This window comes from Vanacampus margaritifer, chromosome 9 (genome assembly GCF_051991255.1).
Source record: "Vanacampus margaritifer isolate UIUO_Vmar chromosome 9, RoL_Vmar_1.0, whole genome shotgun sequence".
In the NCBI taxonomy this organism is placed as follows: Eukaryota; Metazoa; Chordata; class Actinopteri; order Syngnathiformes; family Syngnathidae; genus Vanacampus; species Vanacampus margaritifer.
The window spans coordinates 20,081,645-20,096,479 of record NC_135440.1 but is presented as its reverse complement, the minus strand read 5'-3'; the positions used below and the strand labels follow the sequence as shown (position 1 = coordinate 20,096,479).

Genomic DNA, 14,835 nt, shown 5'->3' with positions numbered 1-14,835 from the left:
GGCCTCCTGAGACTTGTTCACTCACACACACACACACACACACACACACACACACACACACACATACCTGTTTATATGGTATAGACTGACAAATTTCAGAAACAGGCCCGGTGGTGATTTAAGTTGACACACCTTTTAAAAGGGTTTAGAATGATGGGAGTAAGGCTAAATCACTTCAAAAAAATTGAGAAGAATTTAGCACCCTTCAGAGCTTAGAAAAGAGGTTAACAACCTGAGATATCAGACCTGACAAAATGGTGGTTTGGGACGACACTTGAATTGTGGTTTACAAGGACAAAACAGGATTAAGGTGACTTTAAAGGGACAAGGTAGTCACGCCCCCCACCACCCAAAATTAACATAAATACACCACCTGACACCACTATGCATTAGGTGAACAGAACCAAAAGAGAGCAATTGGATATAGATGGATGATGAATTCACCCCTGTAAGTGTTTCTTCATGACTAATACAAAAAATACGACAGTAATGAGCATCAACATTATTGAGACTTTAAAAAGACAATTACCTCACATTTGCAGCCACACAAATTAAGACGCAACTGCACAAAGAATGTAGGAAAGTGTCTATTTAATGACACAGGCTCCTTTAAACCTCAGAAATTAGCAACCCCACACTTACCAAGCTGTAATATCACAAACGTAAAAACATACAAACGCAATCTAAATTAAAGTAAACACAGATGTTTTATTAACAAGTATGACTGGTCTAGACACTGTACACTGTTTTCTACAAAGTCCTTTCTAATCAAGGTGTTCCGAGCCACTACGCACTACGTGTTGGTGTGCCATTTTTATCCTACTGAAAATTCAGAGCCTTGTAGTTTAATATTCCAATATAGAGTTTATAGTAGTAGTGATAGACAGTGCCGACACCATACTGATTATTTGTAGTCAAAGAGGCCAATAACCACATTTGGAGCTGATATTCATTTGTAGCAAAAGAAAAAAATGGGGTCAAAATTAATATTTTTTTAAATGTTGAAATGCTATTAAGCATGTTTATAACTTTCAAATTTGTTAAAGGCTTTTAGTTTAATTTTAAACATTAAGTTTTAAAACAAATTGGTCTATTTGCTAACAAAAAGTGCTGGGTGCTGCCAGGGTCATTAGCTTGTGTTAAGGTCAATTGAAAATTAGGCACGTAAATGGGGTATATGCCACGGGGAAAGCGGGACTTGCAACTTCCGTAAGTCACACACCTACGCTGATACCAGTTATTGTAGCGCCATATAGGCCGTGCCCCATACTCGCACTTCCACCCTTATGTTGCAACAGTAACCAGAAACAGCGTGTGTGTGACCTACAGAAGTCGTAAGTCCCACCTCCTTTGTGGCATATACTTCAGATCTCCCTTAAGATTTTTGTTTTAATTTCTAAGAGAAAAAGTGCAGGGAGTTCTTAGTGTCTGAAGCATTAAGTGAAAATATAATTAAATACATAAATAAAAAGTTCCCTGAATTTAGTTTTAAATGAAACTCTCATGCTGGTATCTCACTGAGTGATGAATGCTTGGGTAAATAGCAAATTTGTTTTTTTTTTGTCACGGTTCATAAAAGGTTTCAGAAGATGCTTGCAAAAAGTGAAAAACTGTCTGAACATGTTAAAAAAAAACTTTGCGACAGGAAAAACTGACAAGTGAAAACTGAACATTTCTGCAACCTTTTATGAATCCCGACAAAAACTCCAAATTCTCTATGTTCGCAAGCATTCGTTGCTCAGTGAGATACCAGCAAATAGGTTTACCGTCTCTTCTGGGCCTGCCTTTTGGCTGTGGTTATTCGGTTTCTCACAAAGTCTCTAATATTCTGTACAGTCCGTTGTGACAGCACAGGGTCCTCTGCCCGCTTACACTGGCTGCATTCAACTTTGGAGGCAAGTTTTCCTTTTTTTATGTGGCTTCCAAAATGTCGCATCACTGCAGCGACCTCGGCTTTGCTCCACATTTTCTTTGGCTGTCTCCTTGCCTCACTTTCTTGATCAGCATCGTCTTTTCCTGAGAGGACTGTAAGTAAACAAAACAAAAAATACATATATATATATATATATATATTTACAGATACTTGAACAATCAGAAGGTAAGTCTAACTAATGTCACAGATTATTTGTCAATTACAGTGGCTGCAACACAAAAACAGGAAGTAGATAGTACTCTCCACAGCCATTATTTATGGCCTAATGCAGGCTATTGTGTGGCTGCAGGATGGCAAAAGAAAAGACCATTACCGACTGCATCTAGTCTTAAGCAGTTACGTGACTTTATTTTATGTTTTTTTTAAGCTCATTTCATTGCTCAGGAGGCCTTACATCATTGCATATTTTCATAACATAATCCAAAGATCCTAAAGCTTGTCTTACCGCCAGTTGAAGGGACTGTGTCTCCTACTGTAGACGTCACATGTGACAGCTTATCTGGTAAAAACAAAAACGACATGTGAAAATTGTCTCATCAACAAATACTGATACCGGGCGGCCTTTGTTGCCCCGTCTGCTGAGAGAAAATTTGTAAAGTAGACAGAGAACCTACCTTGGCCACCAGAGTTCTGTTCCTGCTCAAGGATCATAGAGTCTGAGGCTGGATCCAGGTCTTTGCCATCTTCACAAAGTGGTCCTCCGACCTCTGTGCCGCTGCCCTCTGAGTCACTGCCTTCATTATTTTCATTCTCACTGAATGATAAGTTACCTAGAAAAAGATAGTCATAATAAAAGATCAGTGAGGCATCAGACCCCAAGGCATCAAGTTTTAGAATTGGCCAGAAGTACAGCTGTAACAGATGCAAGATGGAAAGGATGCCACATCTAGTAGTAGGGGTGAGAACGATAATTGTTTTTTTTTCATGCATCAATCGTCGTATTAAAAAGATTCTGCTTCGATTCAGAGTTACCGATACTAAAAATAGATTTTTAAAGTTTACATAAAAATAAAAAGCCACTGTTGTCTTCTGCATATTGCACTGGGAGAAGTTAAACATTTGTTACAGCAAACGCTGCCATTGGCACTTTTTGAAATGTGTGTTGACACACTATTGTAAACCAGGTTGCCTTGCCACTTTAATAAAAGTCAGTATGAAATATAAATCTTTGCTCTTCCTTGAGTTCTGCAATTGTTTTAAAAATACAAATGTACTAATGATGCATCGGAAGTGAATCAAATCTTGAGGTACCCATATTTTCCCACCCCTACTAAACATGATCATCTGACATTCTGAACACTCACCTTCAATTTCAATTTCAGCATAGTTTTTCGGTGTTGCTTCCTCCATCAAGTTACTAACAGCACTGTCAGCAGTCTTCTGAAGGTACTGGTGAAGTACCTGGATATCCTCTGTAAAGGGCAGTGTTGTTGGCTTATTATACTTGGCACTGCTCAATGTGCTCAGAGCTTTGTTGGAAATCAACTCACACCACTTGGAGGTATATAGTTTCCTAAATGTTTCAGTTGCCTTCATCAGTGCTGCATCTTCTGGCATTAGTGCACGACAATGAATGATGTCGCAGATTTTGTTTAGTGTGTGCCCCAATTTCAAAGCCAGGCTTGGTGTATGGTAGGAGAGGCTTTCTTCGTCAAATCCAGCAACTTGCTTCACTGCTTGAACAACTGTTTGAGAGTTTGAGGGCTTTATGGCTTCCTCCAGGCTGTGTACAGAGTAGTTTGCTCGCAGACATACCAGCAGTCGTCCCACTTCTCGGAGCTTTTGTCGAATATGTTTGTACTTTGTGGGATCTTGACCATGTTTATTGTACAGGGACTGGGCCAAATGAACAATAGATAGGTCATTTCGTACAGCAAGGCCAATGTCATCCGTCTTCATTGTGCTAAGAAGCTTCCACATTCCACTCGAGAAGTGTTGACTGAATACGGTATCTTGGGCTGTAGCAAAACACAGAACTCTGGCTCTTCCAGCTTGTTTATCCAGATTGCGATTTTCTGGCCTTAACGAACATCTTCGGACATGTCTCCACAGTTCTTTGCGTGCGTATAAGCCCTGGCAGTGCATACAATGCACAAAGTTTCCAGCCACTGCAGTAGATTTTAGCACCCTTTTCACTTTTAATTGTCCATTTTCACCTTGGAGTATGGCAATGTTATGATGAAAGTTTCCTCTGTTTCGCATTTTTTCAAACAAAGTCTTGCGCTCCTGAGAGTGACCAGGGAGGTAAAATGCATATGAAACTTCTGGGTGAGACATGTGTACTTTCAGGTGGCGAGTCAGTCTGCTTTGTGGCTTACCACAAACAAAACAGTCATTTCTATTGGTCAAATTGAGATGTTCTAGAGATTTTTTATCTTTGTTCTTCACATGCTTATTTGATGAGTCTTTGCTAGAAATTTCTGAATCTGACGTTTCGCCAGCAATGACATCTGTGAGCAAACATTTTGATGTGCCAGCGTCATTTGGAAAATGTGTGTCCAAACTGTTAGAGTTGTTAGTGGGTAAGGCTGGTATTCCTTCCTTCTGTCGTACTTTAGACTGATGAGGCACCAAAGTCATGCTTGAATCTGAATCCTCATCTGAATCAGGGACATATTTGCTTCCAGAGTTCTGCTCCTCATCCGAGTCTAATATTTCATCCTCTGCTTTCTTTCGTCTGTAGCAGGACAGATGCCAGACTCTTGAACATGCTGTGAACAGAGTTAGAAAATGTTGGGTCAAACAAACAGTGCCAGTTACAGTTTCAACATAACTTCTTTAAACAATTTTCTTCTCTGTACCAATCAGTGCTGTATTTTATATTGTGTAAGAAGAGTTGCCAGTAATTAAATTGTTACATCATGTCCACAATGCAGACAACTGTTCGGTGGCCAATGGCATCATTTGTTTGGTTTCTGGCTGTATCGTCTAAATTTGGACTCAAAGCAATGCTATCAATATATGGTTTACCTTTGCATCTGTATCCAGTCCATGTAAAAGAAGATATATGTCCCAAGCATAGAACACACTTGTCAAAGGGTGACAGTGTTGAGACCTCAAGAAGGTGTTTCCAACAGTCCTGGATGGGGGGGGGGGGGGGGTATTTATTTAAAAAGTGTTAGCAAAATATTTAATAAGCATATGGGATTGCTAGCAGAAAAAAAACTTAGATGAACAAATATGTACAAACTCTGACTTCAATTATCAAGCATCCAATGAAGTTTCTCAGAGCACAAAAATATTGCTGATGACTTGACATGCACAGGAAACAATTGTTGACCGTTAACTGTAATTGTACTTTTAATTACACTCATTAAAGAAGAAGTAATTTACCTTTTGAGAACTGGTCTGAGGCTCAAGTGCTGGACTAAGGTCACCCTGGCACAAGGTCAACGTGGAGTCACTTGTCTCCATCATGCACTGAAAAAAAAATACAGAGAAAATACACACAGGTGTAATCAGACTGTTTAATTACTACAAATTCACTGAAGTTGCAGAAATATGCATGACTTTGACAGTTTTTAATTGCCAGATGGCGTTGAAATTTATTTAACAACCATATATACCTGTTCAATACCTTCAACCTCTAATGGTTGGGCGGACCTCTCTGTGTCGGTATGCTGCAAAAGAGACAGGAAGGAAACATTAAACATAGACATACCTTCATAAAGACAACGCTTTACATCACATTGCTGATTCAGAGTGATGCAGGATCAAGAAACATTGAGTTTATGTTAGGTAATTTCAAAAACAACAGCCTACCAATTATATTGATATACTGTATGTATAGTGATTCAACTCCACAGAAAGGTGACATTGGGTGACTGTAAGACTTAAAGATACAATGAGGTTAAATGTCCCTCTAAACCATGAGATTATGTGAACACACACACACACAAGTAGGTGAGTGCGACAACTTCTACAGCAAATGCTTTCTCGGCGAAAGTCAGTGTATGCCAGTGTCAGTCTATGCCATACTTGGTCACAACACACACACACACACACATTCAAACCTATGGATGAGGTTGTGACTTAAAACTTGAAAATACTATCACGAAATGTGTCAGTCCAATACACAATAAATCTAGGTGATAACACACACAAACACTCGGTCTATTCAAAATATTATCAAGCCTTCAAAAAGTTTCTCTGTACAACAAAATATTACTGGTAACTTGATAGAGCACTGCAAACAATTACTGTAGTTGGATGCTAAATGACACTCATTAATGATGAAGTAATTTACCTTTTGAGAATTGTTGAGTGGCTCACGACGTACTGGACTCAGGTCACTCTGGCTCAAACTCATTGAAGAGTGCCTTGTCTCCATCATGCACTGAAAGAGAAAAATAAAAAGACAATACACACAGGTGCCATCAGACTGTTTGATTACAAATTTGTTTCAAGTTCCAGAAATATGCATGAGCGGTAAACTTTGACAGTTTTTAATTGCCAGATGGCATTGATATCCATTTAACAACCACATGTACCTGTTCAATATCTTCAACCTCTGAGGGTTGGGCTGACCTCTCTGCGTCAGAATGCTGCAAAAGAGACAGGAAGGAAACATTAAACATAGACATACCTTCATTGAGACAACGCTTTACATTACGTTGCTGATTCAGAGTGATGCAGGATCAAGAAACACAGAGTTTATGTTAGGTCATTTAAACAATAGCCTACCAAGTATATTTATATACTGTATGTATAGTGATTCAACTCCACAGAAAGGTGATATTGGGTGACTGTAAGACTTAAAGATACAATGAGGTTAAATGTCCCTCTAAACCATGAGATTATGTGAACACACACACACACAAGTAGGTGAGTGCGACAACTTCTACAGGAAATGCTTTCTCGGCGAAAGTCAGTGTATGCCAGTGTCAGTCTATGCCATACTTGGACACAACACACACACACACATTCAAACCTATGGATGAGGTTGTGACTTAAAACTTGAAAATACTATCACGAAATGTGTCAGTCCAATACACAATAAATCTGGGTGATAACACACGCACACATACACTCGGTCCATTCAAAATATTATCAAGCCTTCAATAAGTTTCTCTGTACACCAAAATATTACTGGTAACTTGATAGAGCACTGCAAACAATTACTGTAGTTGGATGCTAAATGACACTCATTAGTGATAAAGTAATTTACCTTTTGAGAACTATTGTGCGGTGGACTCAGGTCATTCTGGCTCAAACTCATTGAGGAGTGCCTTGTCTCCATCATGCACTGAAAGAGAAAAATACAGAGACAATACACACAGAAATGATGTTTGATTACAAATTCACTGAAAGTGCAGAAATATGCATACAGTTTTTAACTGCCAGATGGCGTTGAAATCTATTGAACAACTACATGTACCTGTTCAATGTGTTCAACTCTGGAGGTTTGGGCAGACTTCTCTGCGTCAGAATGCTGCAAAAGAGACAGGAAGGAAACATTTAACACAGACATGTATGAGTGGTAAACTTTGTCTGTTTTTTAAGAGTTAAAGATGGCGTTAAAATCCATTCACGTTGTGTACTTTTAATAGGGTTGTCAAAAGTATCAATACTTTTCAAACACGTCGTATCCGGATACAATATCTCTTTGTAATGGTATCAATACTATCGATACATGGTAGCGTTCCTGCAGCGTCAGCCGTGCACACTCCACTAGCATCGCTGCCTCGGAAGACAGGCTCCCGCACCCAGGAGAGCCCACACTGCAACCTTGCTTGTTCAGCTATGTTTTACAGCTGCTTAGTATGACCAGTGTGGTGGCAGGAGGGCTAAACGTGCCAGTTTTGGTGGACAAGAAAAAGCCAGATGCCTTGTTGTTTTGTTATTAGCCGTTAGCTGGCTACCGCGGTTAGACTTATGCTCAGTAAGTGACTGTTGTTTTATTATTAGCCATTAGCCGCGGCCTCATGGTTAGCTTAGTGTGCTCGTGCATTGCTGCTTCAAGTTGTGCCTCATTTTTAGTAAATTCAGGGCTCATTTGCAAGCCAAGAAGGGCACAGGAGCACATTGACATGCTTGTCTTTAAAAAACAAAACAAAAAAAAACTTCCAACCGCAAAGAAAATTAAGACCAGTGATACGACAGGCTCAGACAGTCATTCGTAGAATAAAGTGGCATTTTTTAATATGGCGTATTCTTTCATTTGTTTAAATTATTTATTTGCATGTGAAAAAATGATTGTCTTAATTATTTTTGTTATTTTAGGATTAGTATATCTTTTGGTATGGTATTGAAAGGTATTAAGCATCAAGTATTTTCCTGGGTATCGATATTGAGTTTGAAATTTTAGTATTGTGACAACCCTAACCTGTACATAGCGTATGGACTGTAAAAGAGCACTAAAATAGTGTACATGATTTACCTCTTGAAAAGATTTCAGAGCATCTGTGGGCGCTGTAGATGTAGTTTCCTCCACGGTGAGCTTGGATGTGGATGTGTTTTGTTGGCCAGATTCCTGAGGTTTAAATTGACAAACATCATGAGTTTAATTCAGTCAATACAGATTTTCAGATCACTAACCACTCATCACATTCTGATATGATTACCTTGCTTCTCCATGGCCAGTCAGAGTCACCATAATTATATGTAATCTCCTCTCCTGGGTCAATGTCCCGTGTCGCAAATAAACACAGATGGGGCTTTCCTTGCACATTTAAATACTTCATTGTGGCATTTGGGTTGATGTGGTCATCATTGACCAGTCTTCCTAGTGACCCATCCTCTGTTGCTGCATCAACACTTCAAATAGAAAACCAATTATTAATATTATATAGTTAGAACTCAGTAGTGTTGATTTTCTTGATTTAAGATCCCATTCGGGTTTTGACTCAAAGCTAATGAGTCTAAACAAATTATGGACTTTTAATATGGACTAATTAAATGGAGCATGGACTTAATACGCACCAGCAAGTTCTTCCGTCAAAGTGAAACTCAAACATGAATGCTTTCATTTTGTCATGGTACAATCTCTGTCTCCTCTCACATTCTTGTTTGCTTAGAAGTGCACCATGATATTCTAGCAGGAAGTTTCCTTTTTCAAAAGAAGCACAAGCAAAGACCCCTCTCCCTAGTAATGACAAAAATAATAATGAAGTCAGGTGGAAGATTCACTTTTTAGTTAACTGTTATTGTTAGATGTATCTTACCTTTGAATTCACTGATGTATTTCACATCAAGTCCATGTTTGTCTCTTCCGGTATCGATATAAAGCATTGCTTCTTTTTTTGGATTCAAACACCTTTGCCTTGGCATGTTTTTCTTTTTTAAATCAAGAGCCTCTGTACCCAAAGAAAAAGTAAATATTCAAAAAATTAAATGATTGTTATAAACAATAATATAAACATCTCATATTTTAAAATCAATATAATCCTCACAAATCAAACTACAACGATCCAAAGTCTAATGCTTTTCAATGAGAGATGACGTCACCTCGGAATTGTCAATACGTGAAAATGCTCAAGCTCGCTCATTAATTAAGTAACAGATGGCCAAAGATAAATACAAACGTTAGAGAAAAGGCAGTGGACATTTTCCTGCTAGCGGTTTTTTGCCGGCGCAGAATTCGTAGGCCTACTTGTAGTTCTTGCGCGACTCACGGCAAGATAGCTGTTAAAGGCGAGACCGGCAACTCTTCTGCTGGCGCTATTTTGCCGGCGCAGAATTAGTACTTGTAGTTCTCTCGCGTTTCACAGCAAAATATAGTACTGAGAGGCTACCGGCAACTCTCCTGCTAGCGCTATTTTGCCGACACAGAATTCAAACTTGTATAGTTCTCGCGCGGTTCACGGCAAACTAACGCTACGTGAACTTTTAAAACACGGCAAAATATCCGCTTCGTAGACAAAATGAATCCATCCATCCTTAGTCCCAACCGCCTGTCCTAATATGAGATAATTATTATGGTGGAGCAACCGTCACGTACGTGTTTAAATTAGATATCTGAATAACCAGCAACAACCGAACGAGGCATCTACGTAAACGAATTAAAAAGTTTTCATTTTCTATCATGAAACCTTTCTAAAACAGCGTAAAAAGTTGCACTGCCTTGATGAAATTACCTCACCGCAACAAAAATAACCGTGTTCTCATTAAATTGGGTTTATTTACAATGAATATATGCTTGTTACTTACTGTGCAGTTCTGCGTTGTGTTTGTCTGCATCCCACGTTGACGCATGACGCTTTCGCGGGAGATCCAGTGTACCTCACGCCCACATTACACGTCATGCCACCGCCCCCTTTGTGTGTACTTTTGTGTGTGTGTGTGAAAGTGCAATAACAAAAAACGGCCAGTAGGATGTCACACACACACACAAAATCTCAGACGAGGGGATTACACTGACAGATCAAAAAATCATATTTATAAGATATTTAGAAATGAATTCATGCATAATTATTGTCCTAGCTGAGTAGTAGGCCCATATTTTTCTCTTTTTACAGAAAAAAACGTTTTTATAGACCCTAAAAAATTAAAAAACAAGTCTTGAATTAGGCCGACACTGCCTGTGTCGCTCTAAACACAAGTGTCAACTTTTCCCAGGTCAAATGTCAGATCATTTGTCGGTCTAAACCACATTAACAAACGCACACACACACACACACACGCACACACACACACACACACACGCCTGCCTGCACACACTTCATGTGTTAAGTTGCTGCCCTCACTTCAAGTTTCTCTTTCATTCCACTCCAAAAAGTTTCAATTCCACTCGAGTTGTTCTCTCCTCTATGATTTCATTCAGTGCGAGCTGGCATCCTGGCGCAATCTTTACTACGCTTTTTTTTCCCTTCTTTTTTTGACTCCTCGACAACAACATCCACGTGAACAAACAAACACATTGACAAATTCCTCACTGCAGATTTGACAAGTCTTACTTGATGCTTGTGTAAAAGAAGTCAGTATAAACCTGACTGTAATGCATTTGTAAATTTTTTGCCTAATTTTCGATTTCAAATTTAACTCATTCACTGCCATTGACGACTATAGACGTGAAAAAAAATAATGTGAACTATTTCTATTAGTTTAACATTTTTTTCATTTCATTAAATTTTTTATGAAAACCTAAAAAAGTTTTATTGTACATTTACAACAGATATAAAATTATCATGCGATTAATTACGATTAAACGGCCCTTATTTTTAATATTTTTTTTATTTCAGGCGATTACATTTTTTAATTGTAATTAATCACATGACAAATTTTATATCTGTTCTAAATTTACAATATTTTTTTCTAGGTTTTCATACTCTTGTTAGCAAAAGTGGAATTTATTTTAAACTAATAGAAATAGTTCAAATGAAATTTTGACGCCTATAGCCGTCAATGGCAGTAAATGAGTTTATTTCTGACAATGTACTGAGAAATTGCAAACTTCCCCTTTAAGTTGCAGTAAAAAATAAAAGTACTGTTGCTGAAATTTACAGTGAACCTTCGCATATTCGTGGTTCAGAATTCACACAAATGACCCTGATTATCATTTTTGTGCTCACAATAAAAGTATTGCTTTGGCGCCATATTGTGACATGTTGGTGAGAGGGAATACAGTATGTTGAAGTGAATTAAGGAGCTTCATTTTGGACAAAATTAGTGCTTTGCCACCATGTTGTGAAATGTGTTTCATTAGCAGTTTAAATGTTCATAATTACTGCTACAGCTACATATATGCTAACTTCTGTTAGCTCCAACTATGACAGATGTTAGCCGTAAGCTAGCAGACATTCATTAGATGTAATGTTATGGTTTGTAAGTTTAAGTGTGTTTTAGAAATTAAATAAAGTTTCAAGGGTTTGGTAGGGGTCTAACTCTTAAAAAAAAGTGTTTATATGTTCAACTATAGCGCAATTTTTTAACTATCACAATCTGTAACCTAGCCTATGCGCTAAATGCTAAAAGATTTGTGTCACTCGTGCGATTGATAGCTTGACTGACAGGATTATGCGAATTTGGTGAAGCTTACTCAAAAACAACTGCTTGAGTGTCGGAAAACATCATAATTTGCTTTAATGTATAATAAAATAGTCACTATGGTAACCACACATTACAGCATTGTTTGGCAGACATATTTATTTTTTATTTTTTTCACACTCATGAGAGTTCCTCAACGTTATGAGTGGAAGCGGCAAGAGCCGAAAGTGTCTGCTGCTCATAACTCATAACCAAGAAGTATGCCATTAGTCATAAATAAAAAGAGCTTCGACAAAAGAATGTCAGAGCCGTCACTACGCCGGGCCAGTGGAGGCAAGATGTCTTCCAGAGTTGTATGGCTTTGCTGGGTGAATATTTCCTTTGGAGTGTGGGAAGAAATCATAAAAACAAAAGGCGAGCGATGAATTTCTGATGCTAATTTACAGATTTTGGAGACGCGTACGTATGCGTGTGTGGCTCCACGCGGCGTTGCATTTTCTGACGATTTATGTTGGAGATGATTTCTGAGGAATCCGGCTGCCAAGCGCGAGTCATCTCCTCGTTAAAGCTCGCACGTGTTCTTCAAACGAAAAAGAAAAAGCTCCTCACCTGAGAAATATGCAAAGCGGGCTGGCGCTTTACCACCTTTTTACAAACATGAATTTTAAACGCAGGCGGAAAAGAAGCTGTTTGATACAGGCGTGGTTGCCATAACAAATGGGAATACATTTTACTTCTCTTGTCTATAAAATCGAGTGTTTGCACATTACACTCAAGGGGTTCGGCGGCAAAATACAGTATTTGAAGAATGAGAGCATAACGCTTAACGCTCACAGTTTTGTAAAAAAAAAAATATATATATATTTGATCTTTTCATGGGAAGCAGTGAAGAATTGAAACTTTGCTACAATGTAAATGAGTTTATGTACTGCTGGTATAATTGTGTCAATTTAATCTAATCATTTAATCTCTTTTTTTTCAATTAATTGATGAATCGGATTAAAATAACATTTGGATTTGATCTCATTATTAAAAACCAGGAAGTTATGTAAAAAAACAAAAACAAATGGATAATGCACAAACATAATTGGCTTATAAATCAGTTACTGGTTCGGTTTGTAACATGGCAGAAAAAAGGCTAGCATGCCGATTATTGTTTTCCAAAGTATAAGCAGATGTTTGCAAATGTCTTATTTTGGTTAAGCACAAAGATAATCAGTCTGCGTTCATGGAGGACTATAGAAATCGGAGAATATTTATTGCTGAGAGGCTTGAAGAATTGAAACTGTACTCCACTTTTTTTTTTAAAAACAAAAGCAGGTTAGGAAAAGTTTAGGTTCGGTTCAATGAAGACTCCAAAAATGATTATTGTTATTGTTACTGTTCACACAAACGCATATGTTGAGTTCATAGAATGCTCTAAATTGGATTTGACTGTTTTAAATAATTTCCTTGGAGGCTATTTTTGTTTAGTTTGTTGATCACTAAATTAACTCGCTGTACGTTAGGTTTGTCCAAATCGTCTTCATTGTTTACAATTGCAAAAATGTTGAAGATCAAATTTACTTTGAAGTTCAAGAAAATCCATTTGCTATCAGTGCAAATATAGAAAATATAGAACAGATAATGGATGAAATGTAGATTTAAAAAAAAACAGATCCCAAATCGAGGGGGGTTATTAATAAGAAAACAAAAACAAATAAATACGATATTTTTTTTTGCATTGTTTAGAGTCGCTTACCAGTACCAAAGCGGTACTAAGGGGTTAAAAAAATTAAATTAAATAAAAATAGAATACAGATTTTTAAAGTCCAATATTTAAAATTAGTTACAAACAGGGAGAGATTTAAAAGCAAAGTAAGGAAATACAAAAAATAGCCTACTAAAATGACCACATATATATATATATATATATATGTGTGTGTGTGTGTGTACGGGTGCGTATTATTCACACCGGATTTTACAATAGCTTACCCCGTCTTTCTCCCTATATGAAATGACTGCATAGATATCATCGTAATGTATCGTGCATTAGACCTCATGCACTTCCTCACGTGCACACACTTACAGATCTATTGATTTCCCCTTTGAAAGTCATGACAGGGAAAAAACGAGCGCGGTCGGAATCGGCAACGTCATCAAAAGCGTGGCGAATCAAACAAGCGCAACGGATAAAAGCCGCACGGAGACTCGGGAGTCACTTTCTTTTGAATTAGGAAAGGACGGAAGGGTTTGATGTTTGGAGCGCAGCTGGGAAAAAGAGGAAGCGGTGGAAGGAAGTGGCGATAAACCCACGGGGAACGGCGGATGAGAGCTTCGCGACAAGGTTGAAGAGTTTCACATTGTCTCTGGGCTCATTTGTGTGCGAGCCAGCCCACATCAAGGATGTCAACACCAAAAATCACTTTCCCACAAGAGACAAAGAAAATAGCAACAATTTGAGCCTGGAAATGTACAGGCCATCTTTTAAAGCAGCGGCGAGAGCTGACCTACATTCATAACCTAAATTCAAATATTTCTTCCACGGATTTATTCCAAGTTTTTCCTAACATTCTATTGTCATCATTTCATAGAATTTTCCTTGACTTCACCATTTTCGTGTGTGGGAGTAGACGTTAAGAGTTTTTTTTTTTTTTTGGCCAATCAGATTTCAGCTTCTGCGTTGCCATGTCAATCTAATCTGCCCAGTCTGCTACATGATCAATGGGACTGTTCTCCATTGCCAATCGGATTTCAAATTTGCCCTGACAGGCCCAGAGCACTGGCCCTTAATGATGTCACAATTTTTCTGCCCTATGATTGGTTGATTGGAACAAAACTTGAAAAATTTAAATAAGACAGGTAAAGGCCCGGGTAAAAATTGCACATTTGGACACACTGTACTGTACGTGTTTTCTTAATTAACAACAAAGTCATAGTCAGATCTTTAACTCATTCACTGCCATTGACGGCTATAGACGTCAAAAATTCTTTTTAAC

The 14,835-nt window shown here is 38.1% G+C and overlaps 2 protein-coding genes across 9 annotated transcripts in view; both read right to left on the bottom strand.

Moving 5' to 3' along the window:
- Positions 1–14,835, bottom strand: part of znf385d (zinc finger protein 385D) — a 76,813-nt gene that overhangs the window by 37,550 nt on the left and 24,428 nt on the right. The gene's annotated exons all lie outside the window — the stretch shown is intronic.
- On the bottom strand, positions 575–10,563 carry LOC144058102 (uncharacterized). Of its 2 annotated transcripts, XM_077576345.1 has the most exons (16): positions 10,082–10,563; positions 9,097–9,228; positions 8,855–9,017; positions 8,497–8,689; positions 8,313–8,405; positions 7,311–7,364; positions 7,101–7,178; positions 6,424–6,477; positions 6,180–6,269; positions 5,500–5,553; positions 5,267–5,353; positions 4,904–5,012; positions 3,238–4,644; positions 2,548–2,703; positions 2,379–2,432; positions 575–2,025 (listed from the first exon to the last, which is right to left on the bottom strand). In XM_077576345.1, exons 2-16 carry the CDS (start codon positions 9,200–9,202, stop codon positions 1,763–1,765), a joined length of 2,961 nt encoding a protein of 986 aa, XP_077432471.1. In that variant the 5' UTR covers positions 9,203–9,228; positions 10,082–10,563; the 3' UTR covers positions 575–1,762. The 2 variants fall into 2 exon arrangements, with proteins under 2 accessions (XP_077432471.1, XP_077432470.1); XM_077576344.1 differs by having other exon boundaries at positions 9,097–10,563.